The sequence below is a fragment of the Staurois parvus genome, unplaced genomic scaffold, assembly GCF_062004578.1.
Source record: "Staurois parvus isolate SC_StPar_1 unplaced genomic scaffold, SC_StPar_1.0 ptg000006l, whole genome shotgun sequence".
Lineage (NCBI taxonomy): Eukaryota > Metazoa > Chordata > Amphibia > Anura > Ranidae > Staurois > Staurois parvus.
This window is the reverse complement of record NW_028317802.1, coordinates 12,258,313-12,277,996: the sequence shown is the minus strand read 5'-3', so window position 1 is coordinate 12,277,996 and position 19,684 is coordinate 12,258,313. Positions and strand designations below refer to the sequence as shown.

At 41.5% G+C, this 19,684-nt stretch overlaps 2 protein-coding genes across 2 annotated transcripts in view; one reads left to right on the top strand and one right to left on the bottom strand.

The window, feature by feature from the left end:
• Positions 1-16,481, bottom strand: part of LOC149474343 (histidine--tRNA ligase, cytoplasmic-like) — a 155,108-nt gene extending 138,627 nt beyond the window's left edge. Inside the window, exon 1 of the mRNA XM_089661077.1 lies at positions 16,202-16,481. The gene's annotated coding sequence lies outside the window, so the exon portion shown is untranslated. The remainder of the gene's footprint in view (positions 1-16,201) is intronic.
• Positions 16,482-16,852: 371 nt separating this feature from the next.
• Positions 16,853-19,684, top strand: part of ZMAT2 (zinc finger matrin-type 2) — a 97,558-nt gene continuing 94,726 nt past the window's right edge. The window contains exon 1 of the mRNA XM_089661066.1: positions 16,853-16,980. Coding sequence (XP_089517192.1) covers positions 16,963-16,980 — 18 coding nt within the window. The 5' untranslated portion in view covers positions 16,853-16,962. The remainder of the gene's footprint in view (positions 16,981-19,684) is intronic.

Sequence of the window (19,684 nt, the reverse complement as noted above, 5' to 3'; positions counted from 1 at the left end):
CTGATCCTTAGTGGCTACTTCATTAGTTTTGGCCCTTTAAGGGAACATGCTCTGGGATATCCAGTGGAATTAAGGTGTATATGATCAAAAATAAAAGGAATGTATCATAGTGCAACCCCATAAAATATGAACACTTTCTTCAAATAAAAAATGCACTCACAAAAGTAATGAATCAAAAGCATATCACAGCCATCAATCAAAATGGTTCCTCATATCAGTGTCAGCGTGACCTCTAAACTCCTAGAACGCTTAGTCTACAATCGCCTGAGCTCCCACCTCACCGACAACAACCTTCTTGACCCTTTATAGTCTGGCTTTCACTCACTACACTCCACTGAAACTGCCCTACTAAAACTCACTAATGATCTAATAATAGCTAAAACCAGTGGCCGCTACTCTGTACTCTTACTGCTTGACCTCTCTGTGGCTTTTGATACTGTTGACCATCCCCTCCTGCTCAAAAAACTCCACTCTCGGTCTCAGAGACTCTGCTCTCTCCTGGTTCTCCTCCTACCTATCGCAGTGCTCCTTCAGAGTTACCTATAACGCTCCCTCAAGATTTCAGCCACTCTCACTTCTCCATCCAGATCAATAACACAATCATCAGTCCCTCCCCTCATGCCAGGGTGCTAGATGTAATCCTAGACTCCCATCTGTCCTTTCAGCCCCAAATCCAATCACTGTCCAAATCTTGTAGACTTCACCTCCACAACATCTCCAAGATACGTCCATTCCTAACCTCAGAAACTACTAAGCAACTTATTCACTCCCTTGTTATATCTCGCCTTGACTATTGTAACTTCCTCCTCATTGGCCTACGAATCGCAGGCTATCCCCTCTTCAGTCTATCATGAGTGCTGCTGCCAGACTTATCCACCTTACTAACCATTCTGTATCAGCCACCTCTCTCTGCCAATCCCTCCACTGGCTTCCCATTGCCCAACGGATAAAATTCAAAGCAATAACAATAATGTATAAAGCCATTTATAACTCTGCCCCAAATTACATCAACAATCTTGTCTCTAAATATCACCCAAATCGTACTCTCTGCTCCTCGCAAGACCTCCTGCTCTCTAGCTCCCTTGTCTCCTCCTCCCATGCTCGTCTCCAGGACTTTTCCAGAACTTCCCCCATCCTCTGGAACTCTCTACCCCAATTTATCAGACTATCTCCTACTCTGCTCACTTTTAGGCGATCTCCGAAAACCTATCTCTTCAGGGAAACCTATCCTGCCCTCAGCTAATAATGGAATCTTCTACTCTTCCAAACAGTCCATCCCCCACAATTACTACCTTTTATACCACTAGCCCCTCCCTCCTAGATTGTAAGCTCCAAGGAGCAGGGCCCTCCTTTCCTTCTTGTATTGAACTGTATTGTTGCTGTACTGTCTCCTGTTATATTGTAAAGCGCTGAGCAAACTGTTGGCGCTATATAAATCCTGTATAATAATAATAATAATTGTTCCTTCTTGTCTAGGGGTGATATACTCACCTAATCGGTTGATCCTCCCAGTGCAAGACCAGTCCCTGCCACCCCCGAAACCCCCCCCCCCCCGCAATCTAGCAGTCTTGTGCGGTGGACTGATTTCATCATGCCCACAGACCGGCTCTGGGCGTGAGGATGGCAGGAACAATTCACTGCTGAATGTAGGGGAGCGCCATTTTTCAGAGGATCGAAAGATCAGGTAAGTATAAGTTCTGTGTTCACCCCTAGACAAAACAAGTAGTTAATCCATGCGGTGTGGGCAAAGCCCCACTGCAGGAGACAATTTTGTTTCCTCAGAGTTCCGCTTTAACATGGGACTTACAACAACAAAAAATTTATTAAATGCCAAGCCCTGGTTCTCCATTTTAGCGACAATAAACTCTGCATTCCCTGAAATCAGCCTGGATATGATAATCTTTACAAAGTTCAACCACTTATTAATTCCCCCCCCCCCCCCCAAATTTGCAGTTGTATATCCCTCACAAATATATTTGTGTTGATGAATCCATTTCACTTGCAGGCTAGGAATAAAACAGTACATCCCCAGTAAAAAGGGCCAGATATGGGATGAAGCTACACAAGCTCTGTGAAAGGGCCAAAAGGTATACATATGCCTTCCATGTGTATGAAGGCAAAGATAGCCAGCTCCAGGCCCTTGACTGCGCAACCTATATTGGGACAAGTGGAAAAATTGTCTAGGACCTAACATTTCCACTAATCCAATAGGGGTATCACCTCTACCTGGATAAATTTTACACAAGCTACCTCTTCTCCGCCTCCTGTACCTCCAGAAACTCTTGACCTGCGGTACAACGAACCAATCAGAAAGGCTTTCCACAAAGGCTGGTGATCACAAGGCTACAAGGGGGAGAATCAGAGAGTTTGAGGAACGAAGAAGTGTTGACCATAAAGTAGAGGGATAAGCGAGATGTATATGTCCTGTCCTCCATTAACAAAAACACCTCAGTGAACAGACTTCATGAGCAACAATTCCCACAGAATATTCCACCCACAGATAGAGGTCGAAGATGGCCAAAAATACGTTAGGTATGCAGCAGAGAGGGAGTTAGGCGAGACACTTGTTTTCACTGTCCCCAATGTCCCTCCCAACCAGGTTTATGCATAGGAGACTGCTTTCAACTTTACCACACTTTACCACACTTCACTAAGATATTAGTGAAGGTATAGTGAACTGATAGCCTGCCATTTCCCTGTTTCTAATGTCCTCTGCGTTGATCATTTGCCTGAGCCTTGACAGACCATACCTCTACTTTCCGCCTGATATAACCCTGACCTGTTTATCAACCATGTCTCAGCCTGCTGCCTGAACTGACCCTGGCCTGTTAATTGACCATGCTTTTTGCCTGCATCTGGAATGACCTTATTCCCTGACACTGTTGTAGTCGGATTCAAGATAACACAAGGATCTCACGTATGCAAGGGGCTTCAGTGTAGTGTTTTGAGTGGGAAAAAAAAATGTTTTTTGCTTTATCCCAGTTGTGTATTTCCTGGAAAGCGAAATAAAAACGAGAAGCGCACAAACCTTGCGCATTACCTCAGTAAACAGAAATTTATTAAAAAGAAAGGTACTCACAAACAGCGAATAAAATCAGGCATGTAAGTCCTCACAGGGACTTCAGAGATAGAGGGCCAGCGCGAGTCCCATTGTGGGGGTAAGCACTCAGTTCAGCTGACGCGTTTCGAAGGCCAGACCTTCTTCATCAGAGCTGACTGAACTGAGAGTGATCGCTCCCTTTTATATCCCAGGACTGAAATATTGACCCACCCCTCTGGGTTGGGCAGTCACAGGCTGGGAGGGGAGGGGGGAGGGGAAAACCCCAGGTGTCAACAATAAATACGATCTAGTTGTCAAACTGACGACAAGACATGATAAAAATGTGTATATAAAAAAAAACATATGAGAAATATATATATATATATATATATATATATATATATATATATATATATATATATATATATATATATATATGAATATACCCACATATACACATATAAATAAATAAATAGAGTTTAAAACAATAATACGAATATCATTAATGATAGTGATAAACATGCAAGAAAAAGAAACTACTAGATGAATGAAAGAATGGTAATAAAATATAAATAGTATAACTAGTATAAAATCATATCCAAACCTAATAATAAATAAATAAATTCATCAGTCATTGGGTGTGCACACATGTGTATATGATCATCACCATATATATGAATTAGAAACTCATTAATTGATTAATATTAACATTATTTATGAGACCTGAGTATTCCTATGTGGCTTGTGCGGATCGGGAGGAGGAAATCCCATGTGTCGGGCTGGTCGGTCATATTCAATACTTAGCAGCAGAGGGAGATCTACTGTCTCCCTGCTATGGCTGCAGATTGCTTGCTGCTGACTGCTTCTCCCTGGAACGCACGCCAACACAGCGTGGACCTAACTGTGCATGCGCCGACCAGCACGCGCCTGCGCAGTGCGTGAAGAGCTGGCCCGTCGGCGTGATCTCAGCCAAACACTTCCGACAGCCAATACGCATGCGTGGAAACGGCGCCACTCGTGAGACAGGGTGACAGCGCTCCCTGCCAGTCCTCACACAGACAAAGCTCAGGGAGAAACACTCAACTGGGAGCAAAATCTGCCCAAACCACTAACGGACATCTCAGGTGCCCAATTCTAGAGGGCAAACTTAGAGACACCAGCTGCCACAATAGTGATGAGACATAGTGAAGAAAAATAGAGATGGTAATAAATCATTAATAAATTATTCATAAGTAATAAGTATGGATTGTAAAAATATTAACGTATATTACTCATTAATAATTTATTAATTTAATAATTTAATTTATGCACGAATAGGTGCATATGTGAAAAACAAAAATATAGCAAAAATATATATATGGGAGAGAAAATGAATGATGTCAATGCATAATGCAATACAAAATCTAGACTGGTGTGCATTTCCACACCCAAGCACATGTATAAGCACACTGTCAAAGCGTGCCTTACTGTAAACCCATGATAACCAATAAAACATGAGCTCAAAGTGCTCACTGGCACTAATAAAGTTGAGAGACCACTAAAAATCTCCCCAGACCCCAAGGGAGAGCAACTGTATGTACGTGGTATAGTATACAATGGAAAATGAAAAGGGTGAAGAAGAATGATGAATGATGAAGCATGAAACATAAATAATAAATGAATAAAAAAAATGAATAAAAAATGATGATAATTATTAGTTGGCAGTGACTGATGGCTAAATGAGAGTGTGAATTTCTAGGTCATCATTTAGGCCTCTAGGGCATAGAGTGCCCAATGTGAAGATCCAGAAGCTTTCCCTTCTGCATAGCTCCTGGTGTCTCCTCCCACTATCCAAATCCTTGGAGATGGCCTCAATTCCAAAGACCTTCATCCCGCAATGATTACTCAGATGTTTTTCTTTGAAATGGCGGGGGACTGAATATTTATCTTTTCCTAGCTTAATATTACTTTTGTGCTCACTGATGCGTGTCCTTAAACAACGTGAAGTGCGACCTACATACAGTAATCCACATGGACAGAGAATGCCATAGATGACAAAGGAGGTCCCGCAGTTAATAAACTGTTTAATGGGATAACTTTTCCCATCAGTGCTACTGAAAAACTGTTTCCGATGGCATATGACACCACAGGTGCCACATTTGGAGACACCACACCTATAGCTTCCTTTTTGATCAAACGGCACTAACCACTGACCTGGGTTGGGTGTCGCGATTTTTTGCGAGCTGACAAGGGAGGAGGGCTGGTCATTCAAGACCGGGCCGCCTATACCACCGAGGCCCTGAGACTCCTCAGTGACCATCAAACCTACGAAGTTCTATCGAATGATCCCACGATCCAATACCAATCAAAATATAAAACATTACTGGAAACGGCACTATCTGACGGTATACTTACTAAAGATGAATTCCTTTTTCTATTTATCAAACATCCTGCTACTCCATTCCTTTACCATATTCCCAAAATACATAAGAACAAAGACAACCCTCCTGGTAGACCCATTATTTCGGGCATAGGCAGCCTGACAAGCAATTTAGGCAGCTATATTGACCATTTCTTAAAAGACATAGTAACCAATTTATCATCATATGTCAAAGACTCCAGTCATATACTTGAAATATTAGCAGGATACAAGTGGGAACAGGGATACAGATGGCTTTCCCTGGACGTAGTTTCATTATATACATCTATTAGACATGATCATGGCCTTCGAGCCATTCAGTACTTCCTGGCTAAAGAATCACCACTTCACTACACACAAATTCAATTTCTATTTAATTGTATTGAATTCGCTTTAGAACATAACTACTTCTCCTTTTTGGACAAACATTATCGCCAGATACAGGGCACCGCTATGGGCGCAAGATTCGCCCCCAGCTATGCAAACATTTTTATGGGTTATTGGGAAAACAACTACATTTGGAGTAATAATCCCTTTAGTGCGAATCTAGTCTTATACGGAAGATACATAGACGACATCATTATCATCTGGAATGGCACTGACTCTGAATTAGAGAGATTCCTGGACCACTGCGGGAACAACCCATATGACATCTCATTCACTCATGTGATTGATGATGACACTCTAGTGTTTCTAGATTTAGAACTAAGTCATGATAGCAATGGTCGGATATGCTCTAAAACACATTTTAAACCGACAGCAGGCAACTCTTATCTACATGCTAAGAGTAACCACCACCCCCAATGGATCCAAAATGTTCCCTTTGGACAGTTCTGCAGGCTTAAACGCACATGCACATTAAAACAGGATTACATGGAACAGAGCCTGATCCTGAAAAAGAAATTTGTGGATAAAGGGTACAATGAAAACCTTATTGAAACAGCTTATAACAAGTATTTAGCCATGTATGATCCCATTTCTGCAGTCTCTAATGACATGACAATGGTCCACAACTCCATGAGCTCCACTGTCTCTTTTAACAAGAATCAAGTGCCTTTTTGTACTAGATTTAATAATAAAGCCTGGGACATTAAACACATTTTGTCCAAGAATTGGAATATTCTCAAAAACGATCCCACTCTAGGAAACGCACTTCCGGATAAACCATCACTTATTTTTAGAAAACCTAGAGATCTTAGGAACTTAATAGCGCCGAGTAGGTTACGAAAAATCGCGACACCCAACCCAGGTCAGTGGTTAGTGCCGTTTGATCAAAAAGGAAGCTATAGGTGTGGTGTCTCCAAATGTGGCACCTGTGGTGTCATATGCCATCGGAAACGGTTTTTCACTAGCACTGATGGGAAAAGTTATCCCATTAAACAGTTTATTAACTGCGGGACCTCCTTTGTCATCTATGGCATTCTCTGTCCATGTGGATTACTGTATGTAGGTCGCACTTCACGTTGTTTAAGGACACGCATCAGTGAGCACAAAAGTAATATTAAGCTAGGAAAAGATAAATATTCAGTCCCCCGCCATTTCAAAGAAAAACATCTGAGCAATCATTGCGGGATGAAGGTCTTTGGAATTGAGGCCATCTCCAAGGATTTGGATAGTGGGAGGAGACACCAGGAGCTATGCAGAAGGGAAAGCTTCTGGATCTTCACATTGGGCACTCTATGCCCTAGAGGCCTAAATGATGACCTAGAAATTCACACTCTCATTTAGCCATCAGTCACTGCCAACTAATAATTATCATCATTTTTTATTCATTTATTATTTATGTTTCATGCTTCATCATTCATCATTCTTCTTCACCCTTTTCATTTTCCATTGTATACTATATCACGTACATACAGTTGCTCTCCCTTGGGGTCTGGGGAGATTTTTAGTGGTCTCTCAACTTTATTAGTGCCAGTGAGCACTTTGAGCTCATGTTTTATTGGTTATCATGGGTTTACAGTAAGGCACGCTTTGACAGTGTGCTTATACATGTGCTTGGGTGTGGAAATGCACACCAGTCTAGATTTTGTATTGCATTATGCATTGACATCATTCATTTTCTCTCCCATATATATATTTTTGCTATATTTTTGTTTTTCACATATGCACCTATTCGTGCATAAATTAAATTATTAAATTAATAAATTATTAATGAGTAATATACGTTAATATTTTTACAATCCATACTTATTACTTATGAATAATTTATTAATGATTTATTACCATATCTATTTTTCTTCACTATGTCTCATCACTATTGTGGCAGCTGGTGTCTCTAAGTTTGCCCTCTAGAATTGGGCACCTGAGATGTCCGTTAGTGGTTTGGGCAGATTTTGCTCCCAGTTGAGTGTTTCTCCCTGAGCTTTGTCTGTGTGAGGACTGGCAGGGAGCGCTGTCACCCTGTCTCACGAGTGGCGCCGTTTCCACGCATGCGTATTGGCTGTCGGAAGTGTTTGGCTGAGATCACGCCGACGGGCCAGCTCTTCACGCACTGCGCAGGCGCGTGCTGGTCGGCGCATGCACAGTTAGGTCCACGCTGTGTTGGCGTGCGTTCCAGGGAGAAGCAGTCAGCAGCGAGCAATCTGCAGCCATAGCAGGGAGACAGTAGATCTCCCTCTGCTGCTAAGTATTGAATATGACCGACCAGTCCGACACATGGGATTTCCTCCTCCCGATCCGCACAAGCCACATAGGAATACTCAGGTCTCATAAATAATGTTAATATTAATCAATTAATGAGTTTCTAATTCATATATATGGTGATGATCATATACACATGTGTGCACACCCAATGACTGATGAATTTATTTATTTATTATTAGGTTTGGATATGATTTTATACTAGTTATACTATTTATATTTTATTACCATTCTTTCATTCATCTAGTAGTTTCTTTTTCTTGCATGTTTATCACTATCATTAATGATATTCGTATTATTGTTTTAAACTCTATTTATTTATTTATATGTGTATATGTGGGTATATTCATATATATATATATATATATATATATATATATATATATATATATATATATATATATCTCATATGTTTTTTTTATATACACATTTTTATCATGTCTTGTCGTCAGTTTGACAACTAGATCTTATTTATTGTTGACACCTGGGGTTTTCCCCTCCCCCCTCCCCTCCCAGCCTGTGACTGCCCAACCCAGAGGGGTGGGTCAATATTTCAGTCCTGGTATATAAAAGGGAGCGATCACTCTCAGTTCAGTCAGCTCTGATGAAGAAGGTCTGGCCTTCGAAACGCGTCAGCTGAACTGAGTGCTTACCCCCACAATGGGACTCGCGCTGGCCCTCTATCTCTGAAGTCCCTGTGAGGACTTACATGCCTGATTTTATTCGCTGTTTGTGAGTACCTTTCTTTTTAATAAATTTCTGTTTACTGAGGTAATGCGCAAGGTTTGTGCGCTTCTCGTTTTTATTTCGCTTTGCAGTGTTGGTCGGGTTTCCCCAGCCTTGTTTGGAGCTGCACAACCTTTGAAGCACTGGTGGCCGCTGTTTTTTTAGTTCTGGTTCCATCTATTTGCCACCTGCCTGGGTCCTAGAGCGCAGAAGAATTCGTGTTTGGTCTGTGTATTTCCTGGATCAGGGTCTTGAGTCTTTAAGGAGCTTAGGGTGGGAAGAAGCCTCTACCTCAGGTCTCATCTGACCAAGGCCCTAATTCTAAAGTTTCTGCCTGCTGCCATCTGACCCTGGCCTGTTAATTGACCATGCCTCTGCCTGCAGCCTGGATGTCATCCTGCTGTCTTTACGGAGCCTGGACCAATTATTGACCATGTTCTTGCCTTCTGCCTGGACCAGTCCTTTGGCTATTTGCTGACCATGCCTCTGCCTACTGCCTGGACAATTCCTTTGGCTGTTGCCAACCAAATCTCTGCTTGCTGCCTGGACCAATACTTTATCTGCTTGCTAACCACGCACCAGTACTGACCCATCTACACGTCCCATTCATTCTCTGTGACAACTGCTCTACAAAAACCACTGGTAATCTTATTTTTACCCTTTGTTCAGCCTCCTGTACTTCTTGGACAGTGAACATACTGTAGCACTGTGCTGTGGGGCAGCCACATACCAGTAGGTTAGGCTTGCTTGGCTTTTTGGAACAGAAACTGCTGAAGATGAAGCTACACTACACTATATTCACTGACCACTCTTACAGAGGTGACCAATACAGTACATTGTTTTCTATATGGTGCTTTTCTGTACAGTGCTGATTAAATTTTGTGTTACACAGGTTGCAATGTTGGGTACATAATCAGTCCAGACATTGAAAAGGTATTATGCATGTTGTATCCCCATACTTGAGAGGAATAGCAGAATGTATTTTGTTGCATATTTTTAAGTATGTCAATGTTTTGGATTAGAAATAGCTCCTAGATTGACAACTTTGTTTTTTAAAAAAATACATTTTCATTTTCTTTCCACATTTTCCAAGAACTTGTGACAAAAAAAGATATGTTCAAAAGACTCATTGTGCCTCTTAGAAAATACATTGGGGTGTTTGTGCTCTAAAATATGGACATTTTGTGGACATTTCCACTGTCCTGGTGCTCCAGGGCCTCCAAAAATGTGATAGGTAGTCAGGAAATCAAATGTGTTATATACAGTACAGTGCTCAACATAAATGAGTACATCCCAACAGATTTGTCAGAAAACCTTTACGGTCCTTTCAGAATAAACATTTTCTATGGAGCACTATACTACAAAATACTCCCACAAATGCGGGCCATTGATTGCAAACAAGATTTGTTAATTTGCACACAAAATGTAATTTTCCTAACAAATTCATTCAACACCATGTTGCAAAAATGAATACACCCCAATGAAAGTCTTAGGAACAAAGCTAAATTTTAGACAACAAAATCCTAATTAAGAATAATTCAACTACAGGTGAGTTTAGTTATTTATTAAACAGGTGTCCAGCAGACAGTTGATTATAAAAGGGCGTTACTTAACAAAGAAAACCCCTTCCCATTTCATGCTGTCAGCAATGGCACCACATGGAAGAGAAATGTCACAAGGCCTGAGAAAGAAAATAATTTTTTTACACAAGAAAGGTGAAGGCTACAAGAACATCAGCAAAGCTTTACTTATCAGTCAGAATACTGTAGCAAATGTGATCCAAAATTTAACAAAGATGGAACTGCAACCATATCACAGAGACGTCCATGCTATCCACGGAAGCTAACACCTTGACAGGAGCATCTTCTGATGAGAAGGGTTGAAGAAAATCACCATGCAGTTAGCTACAGAAGTAGAAAGCCAAACTGGGGTGATTGTTTCCTGTTACACAACACGGCTTATACTGCAGAGGAATGGCATGCATGGGTGTCGTCCACGAAAGAAGCCTCTCCTAAAGCCCATGCACAAAAAGCCCACCTAGAATTTGCCAGGGACCACACTGAAAAAGAAGAAGACTACTGGGACTCTACTCTGGAGTGATGAGACCAAGATAAATATTTTTGGAACTGATGGCTTCAAAACTGTATGGCGTCGCAAAGGTGAGGAGTACAAAGAAAAATGCATTGTGCCTACAGCGAAACATGGTAGTGTCACTGTCCGTCTGTGGGGCTGCATGAGTGCTGCTGGTGTCGGGGAGCTGCATTTCATTGATGGTATCATGAATTCTCAGTTGTACTGCTCTATATTGAAAGAGAAGATGCTACCATCACTCCATGCACTTTTCCAACATGACAATGATCCAAAACACACATCTAAGGCCACTGTTGCATTTCTGAAAAAGAACAGCAGAAGTGATTCAGTGGCCAAGTATGTCTCCTGATCTGAACCCAATCAAACACCTATAGAAAATTCTGAAGAGACAAGTTGAGCATCACTCTCCATCCAGGATCCAGGCTCGACTTCTTCAAGAAGTCGTTCTTGAAGAATCTAAAAAAGACAGATGTTACAACATGTCGCCAACGTGTTCATTCCATGCCTAGAAGACTTGGTGGTGTCCTTACAAATCATGGAGTCATACAAAATACTAGATGTAGTAATTTTTGCTGTGGGGTGTATTCATTTTTTGCATCAACTAATTTGAGTAAAACAGAAGATTTTGTAATCTAAGTTATATTATTAACCTTACTTTCATGTACTGATCTAAACAAATGTTTTACAAAACTCAGTTTTGTCAACATTTTGGAAATTGTTCTTGTGTTCATTGAGATATTAAAATCTTACTTTTCAAAAGGGGTGTACTAATTTATGGTGTATGCCCCTAGAATGCCTAAAGATGCTCCTTTTATTTTTGGCCTCTGTGTGGCTAGGCTGTGAAAAAGTCTCACATGTGGTATTGCCATACTTAGGTCTAGTAGCAGAATGTATTCTGGGGTGTAATTCTTGGTATGCCAATGCTGTGTGTTAGGAATATCTTAAAGATGTCTAACTTTGTGTAGAAAAATAGTTTTACATTTTCTTTCCACATTTTTCAGAAATTTGTGGAAACAAAATGACATGTTCAAAAGACTTATTATGCATATAGAATATGTTGGGGCGTTTGCTTTCCCTAATGTGGTCATTTTCTGGGTGTTTTCACTGTCCAGGGCCTCCACAAATGTGATAGGCAGAGTGTTAGAAGTATCCTAGGAAATTAGATGGATCATTTATGTGTAATTTAAGGTGCCTGAACCGGATGGCATACACCCACGGGTCCTTAAAGAATTGAGCTCTGTCATTTCAAAGCCATTGTTTCTAATTTTCAAGGATTCTTTAAAGACTGGCATAGTACCACTGGATTGGCATAAGGCCAATGTGATGCCAATATTTAAAAAGGGGTCACAATCTTTACCAAGTAATTAAAGACCTGTTAGTTTAACTTCTATATTTGGGAAGATACTGGAGAGTTTAGTAAAAGACCACATAGATGAGTTCTTGCTGGAAAAAATATTTTAAGGAATAGACAGCATGGATTCATGAAAGACAGAAGTTGTCAAACAAATCTGATTTCTTTTTATGAGGAGGTGAGCAAAACCTTGGACAGAGGGGTGGCGGTGGACGTTGTATACTCGGATTTTGTAAAAGCGTTTGACACAGTTCCCCACACATGGCTAATGTGTAAGGTAAAGTCTAGAGGCTTGGAAAAATCCGTATGTAAATGGATAGAAAACTGGCTAAAAGATTGTATTGAAAGAGTAGTGGTTAATGATTCATACTCTGAATGGTCTAGGGTTGTCAGTGGTGTACCCCAGGGTTCAGTGTTGGGACCCTTACTTTTTAATATATTTATAAACAATATAGGGTCTGAGATTAAAAATCCCATTTCAGTCTTTGCAGATGACACCAAGCTCTGCAGTGGAATAATGTCCTTACAGGATGTCTCCAATTTACAAGCCGACCTCAATGCACTGTTTAATTGGGCAACTATGTGGCAAATGAGGTTTAATGTTGATAAATGTAAGGTGATGCTCTTGGGGGCTAAGAATATGCATGTATCATACATACTAGGGGGGGGTACAACTGGGGGAATCAATGGTGGAGGAGGATCTGGGAGTTCTGGTAGATCACAAGCTTAATAATGGCATGCAATGCCAAGCTGCGGTTTCTAAAGCAAGCAAAATTCTCTTGTATTAAAAGAGGTATATACTGCAGAGAGAGAGATATCATTTTACCCCTGTACAAATCATTAGTAAGACCCCATCTGGAATATGTAATTCAGTTTTGGGCACCAATTCACAAAAAGAACATTGAGAAACTGGAGAAAGTACATAGAAATGCAACCAACTGATAAGAGGCATGGAGGAGCTCAGCTATGAGGAAAGATTAGAGGAATTGAATTTATTCTCTCTTGAGAAGAGAAGATTAAGGGGGGGATATGATGAACATGTATAAATACATCAGTGGTTCACATAGTGAACTCTGTGTAGAGTTATTCACCCTGAAGTCATCACAGAGGACAAGGGGGCACTATTTACATCTGGAGGAAAATAAATGTAATCTCCAAACATGGAAAGGTTTCTTTACAGTGAGAGCTGTGAAAATGTGGAATAGACTCCCTCAAGAGTTGGTTCTGGCCAGCTCAGTGGATTGTTTAACCACTAGCCTACTGGGCACTTATACCCCCTTCCTGCCCAGGCCAATTTTCAGCTTTCAGTGCTGTCACACTTTGAATGATAATTGCGCTGTCATGCAACACTGTACCCATATGAAATTTTTATCATTTTTTTTAGACAGATTGAGCTTTCTTTTGGTGGTATTTAATCACCTCTGGGTTTTTTTATTTTTTGCTAAACAAACCAAAAACAACTAAAAACTTTGAAAAAAAAGAATTCTTAGCTTTTGTTTTAAAATTTTGGAAATAAGTGATTTTTCTCCTTCACTGATATGAGCTAATGAGGCTGCAGTGATGGACACTGATAGGTGGCACTGATGAGGAGGCACTGGTAGGCGGCACTGATGGGCATTGACAGGCATCACTGATGGGCACTGAAAGGCAGCACTGATATATGACACTGATAGGCAGCACTGATAAGCGGCACTGACTGGCACTGTTAGGTGGCACTGACAGGCACTGATAGTCGGCACTGATTGGCAGCACTGATAGGCATTGATAGGTGGCACTTACTGGCACTGATAGGTGACACTGAAAGGCTGCTCAGATGAGCACTGATATGTGGCATTGATGTGCACTGGTAGGCACCGATATGTGGCACTGATGGGCACTGGCAGGTGGCACTGATGAGCAATGACAGCTGGCATTGATGGACACTGACAGGTGGCACTGCTGGGGCTACAATGATCATCAGGTCACACTGATCATCAGTGCCCTGATGATTAGTGTACATGTCTTCTCTAAGGAATACTGATTACCGGTTCTCCTCTTGAGCCGTCAGCGTGAAAACTCGTGAGGAGAGAAATGCCGATAACCGGCATTTCCCTATTTACATGAGATCAGCTGTGATTAGACACAGCTGATGACATGACCGAGCCAAAATCTTCGGCTCTTTTTGTTGATTGGGGATCCGCTGTGTCCGGAGCTGCGCATGCGTGGTTAGAATGGGAGGACATCATATGACGTCCTCCCAGAATGAGAGAACCACCTGGCGCCCGTCATTACCTTATATGGCAGGCGGGAGGTGGTTAAAAAAGGTCTGGATTGTTTCTTAGATACACAGAATATAACTTGATACTAACATTTATAGGTAAAGTTGATCCAGGGAATATCCAATTGCCTCTTGGGGGATCAGGAAGGATTTTTTTCCCCTGCAGGAGCAAATTTGATCATGCTTTGCTGTTTTTTTTTGCCTTCCTCTGGATCAACTGTGGGTATACGATTATAATTTTTTTTTTTTTTTTTTAATGGCTGAACTGGATGGACTTTTGTCTTTTTTCAGCCAGACTAACTATGTGGCCATGTAATTTATGCTCCTTGAAGGCCCAAATGTGCCGATTTGATTTTGGGCCCCTTTACGTGGCTAGGCTGTGGAAAAACGAATCAACGCACATATACGCCAGCACACCATCTATCATTAAATATCTTCCAAAGTTTTTATTGCAGAAAGATCACATCATAAAGGACTGAGTGCAATGATTTGGATCCGCGCCGGACCCCTTCGTCTGGCATGTATTAACGAAGGGGTCCTGTGTGGCTCCAAAACTAAGCACTCAGTCCTTTGAGAAGTGATCTTTCTGCAATAAAAGCTTCACACGATATTTGATGATCCATGGTATGCTGTCAAATATGCGCTTTGATTCGTGATGAGTCCAGTTTCCAGCTGGTAGTTGCTACAGCACCCGCTGCTGACGAGCCTATGTCCAGGAACGTGTGCAATGGAAATATCAACAATAGGCTGTGAATAAGTCTCACATATGTGGTGTCCCCCACTTGAGAGGAGTAGCAGAATGTGTTTTGGGGTGTAATTGCAAGTATGCTTCTGCTGTGTGGGAGAAATAACTTGCTAAAAATGACAATTTCGTGAAAAAACAAAACAAAAAAAAAAAAACATTTTCTTTGATTTTTTCATTTTTCAAAGATATGTGGGGAAAAATTAAAAAAAATTCCTCATACCTCTTACTAAATCTCTTGAGGTGTCTAGCTTCCAAAAAGTGGTCAATTGGGGGGCATTTGTACTGTGTTGGCATTTTAGGGGCCTCAAGAAATGAGATAGGCAGTCACTACATCAGGATTGATTAACTGCTTCCCTGCCACTCTATAGCAGAACTACTGCTACAGGGCGGCAAGGCTACGCAAAATCACATACATATACGTAATTTAGCATTTCCGGATAGGGGGGTTCAGCGTGTGCTGCCCTACCCGTGCCATCATTGGTGGCTATAGCTGTCGATTACTGGGTCTCGGGCCAGATATTCCCCGCCGGAAGCCTGTGATTGTCGAACACGGACAGGGGAGAGGTCTGTATGTAAACAATACAGATCTCTTCCCTGTCAGCACCAGCATGCTGCTTTATATTGCTCTGCATAGGGCACCCTGGCCTATCGATCCACTTGTCTACAACAGCCTGTAAGGTTTTCCATGAATGAATGGCGGCAACACTAATCATTGTGTTCTGCCAGCAGGGAAGGCTCCCCACTGGCAGGACACAATTGCTCAGCAGGAGGGATAACCCCCATCAAAAATGACTCTGTTGATGGGGGAGATCAATCGATTTTCTTTCCTTCCAGACATGGTGGAAAGCAAGACATGGGCTGCATTGGGCTTTACATTTCATTAGCATTTTGAAAAAAAAATGGAGGGAAGGCAAAATATATGCAACTATAATGATGAAATATTAACTTACCTAAAATAATATTGCTACAACCTGAAGTAGATATACAAGGGCAGTCTTTGAAAAGTGTGCAGACTTGCTAGGTCCAACTCCTTCTTCAGCTCATGGACTTGTGTGTGGAGTGATATGTTCCTGGATCACTATCATTGTAAAATGTTCCATCAGACTAACACAAGTGCACAATAAACCAGCAACCATATCCCTGAGCTTTCCTGTAGCTGCCTGCAGTCCATGTGATTGTGTCACCTCCAGAGGAAGTAGACCTTCTAGTACTCCTTCTGTCCCATCAGACATGAATGAACTGCCCCAGCTAAGGACATCTCATAGGAACCATCGGGGTTATATAACTCCCGCCTACTGCACACATAAGCACATTTCGCCTACACCTATAAATCATTCATTTACAATGTTTCTTTAGCTTTTCTCGCAACTAACGCCACATTGCCCACATCAAAGATGGCGGAACTAAAAGCATACACACCCTCTAGTGTTCATGAAGTTGCACACAATTACTAACATATTATCGTTGTTTAGATACTATGTATATCTATTGTGAAATGCTAATATTACTCGATATTGTTTGGTGTAAGTTGAGTAGTTTACGGTCACACACATTTTCAGAAATCCAAAAGTACCAAGCGAATTGCATGCCGGGGGTGGAGATACTCTGCTTGTATGTCGGGGCGGAACTAGATCCCTCACGGCGACGGGGGCGGAGTTTTCACCGCATTACCTCATCTAGTGCGACTGCTGGCTTTAAAGCAAGGGGAAAGATGGCGTCGGGAAGTGGGGTAAGGAGTTGCTGGGGATTGATAGTAGTCGTGTGTTTATGGTGTGAGCTGGGGATGGAGAAGCTGGTAGAAAAGCGTTGATGTGTTCTGAGTTTTTGTTTTCAGAGAGTTTCCATAGGCTAGTAATTGGCTGCAAATGCATAATGCAGGTTTTTCCTATGCATCTTCATAGTTCTAGGGTCAGAATTAAAGTGTTACTAAACCCAGGACCCTGCACTCACTATATCTGGCCTCCCCCAGTACACACAACATGGAAGTGCAATTATTTTAATAAATATAAACTGCTAAACACCTTTTCTCATCAGCAGTTTGGACCAGTCTTGTGACTTCTATCAGTGCCCAGCAGAACACTGGTTAAAACTTGTAGGAGGAGTTTTCATTCTCCCCTGATTGTCCTATGAGGCTGCATAACACCTGACCCTCTACCTGGACAGTGCTGATGGGCTGTGCTGATCACATGTACTCTCCCAAGAAAAAAAAAATCTCTTTAGCAATTCACACCAAACTGAACATGTGTAGAGTGCCTACTAGGGCTCTGTACTACCAGCAGATGGATTGAGGACTGAAGGGGAGGATCAGAGAAGACCGGATCAAGCATCCTTTTAACAAAAGGTGGAGGGTTAATCCCTTAGGTTCCACAGTGAGTATAACAATCATGCTTCACTGCATATACAGACTGAGTTTACTGTTGTGGGTTTAGTAACACTTTAAAGTAACTTTTTTTTATTGATTTGCATAGAGTAGGTTAAATGGAATTTTACCCCCTGCTTATTTTTTTTAACCCCCTCTTACCATGCTTGCTGGTTTACAATAAACATACTTGGATGCTCAGTGAATCCAGAGATGTCTCCTGAGGTACCGCTTTCTCTTGATAGTTGGCTGTCTCTTCCTGTTTCTTGCAGCTGCCCCCTGCCACAGCACGTCATCACAGGGACAGGTATAAGCCTTGACTCACATATATGTGAATTTGGATGCATTTTGAACTACACCAATTCGCATGACATGTGAAATAAAACGCTTTTCTGCAGAGGCCATTCACCTACTCAACGGCCACTTTATTAGGCACTCCTGTTCAATTGCTTGGTCACACAAATTGCTAATCAGCAGATCACATGACAGCAACTCAATGCATATATGCATCTAGACATAGTGAAGATGACTTGCTGAAGTTCAACCCGAGCATCAGAATGGGGAAGAAAGGAGATTTAAGTGACTTTGAACATTGTATGATTGTTGGTGCCAGATGAGCTGGTCTGAGTATTTGAAAAACTGCTGATCTACTGGGATTTTCATGCACAACCATCTCTAGGGAAACGGAGACTCATCAGACCTGGCAATGTTTTTACAATCTTCTGTTCAATTTTGGTGGACCTGTGCGAATTGTTGCCTTTGTTTCCTGCTCTTAGCTGACAGGAGTGGCACCCAGTGTGGTCTTCTGCCGATGTTTCCCATATGCTTCAAGGTTCGACATGTTGTGCTTTCGGAGATGGTATTCTGCATACCTTGGTTGTTGTTGTTGCCTTTCTATCATTTCGAACCATTCTCCTCTGACATCAACAAGGCATTTTCATCCACACAACTTCCACTCACTGAATATTTTCTCTTTTGTGAATCCTAAAGATAGTTGAAAATTCAAGTGGATCGGTAGTTTTTGAAATACTCAGATCAGTCCCTCTGGCACCAACAACCATGCCACGTTCAAAGTCACTTAAATCCCCTTTCTTCTCCATTCTGATGCTCAGTTTGAACTTCAGCAAGTAGTCTTTACGTCTAGATGTCTAAATGCATTGAGTTGCTGCCATGTTATTGGCTGATTAGCAATTTGTGTTACAAAGCAATTGAACAGGTGTACCTAATAAAGTGGCCAGTGAGTGTACATGCGGGCCAGCCGCAGTACGATTCTTTTTTTTTTTTTTTTTTAGAAAGGGTCCTGTGCTATTCAGTGCAGTGCGGGTGTAATTTCCAGTTTGATACACCTTAAAAATTTGCATTGAAATCACACTGCATCCCGGCCTGAAATATATCCCCATTCACACCTCAACAGTTAGAAGTATTATTCCAGAAGCAATTTACTCAGATTTCCTTGTTAATCTTTTCTGCCCATTCACGTCTGAGCGATGCGCTGCTACTCAAGGGGCATAAAAGTACAGGAGCCATCATCATGCATTTTTTTTTCCCAAATATTTTTCCCAGGCCCCTGAAAAATTCACCTAACAACTGTCTTCTCCTAGTTACCAGGTTTCCACTGGTTGAAACATAAATGTGCAAGTCAGAAAAGTGCACCCACAAAAAAAAAAAGCTCCAAAGACACATAAAAACTCAAGTGTGAATTTGCATTTCTGGTTTATTGTCCCAAAGCTTCTTTGAATGCATGACATGAGTTTCCCAGGAGGCTGCAGAGCTCCAGAAATGTTTGGCGCATGTGTGGTGCTTACCTGAAGGTATTAAACCAAAAAATTTGGGGGCTTGCAGGATGCAGTCAATTACTTTTAAAACAAAGAGTCAGTACAAGGGACAATCATACCAACTGTTATGTTCCTTTTTCTGATATTTTTTATTTGTGTTCTTGGCTGCACATAGGCTTTAAAGTGGAACTAAACCTATGGATTTACCAGTTTAAAGAAATAGTTACATTCCCGCCAGGCTGAGAATGCTAACTGTTGCATTTGCTTGTGTTATCAACCAAACTGTCATAGGCTACTAG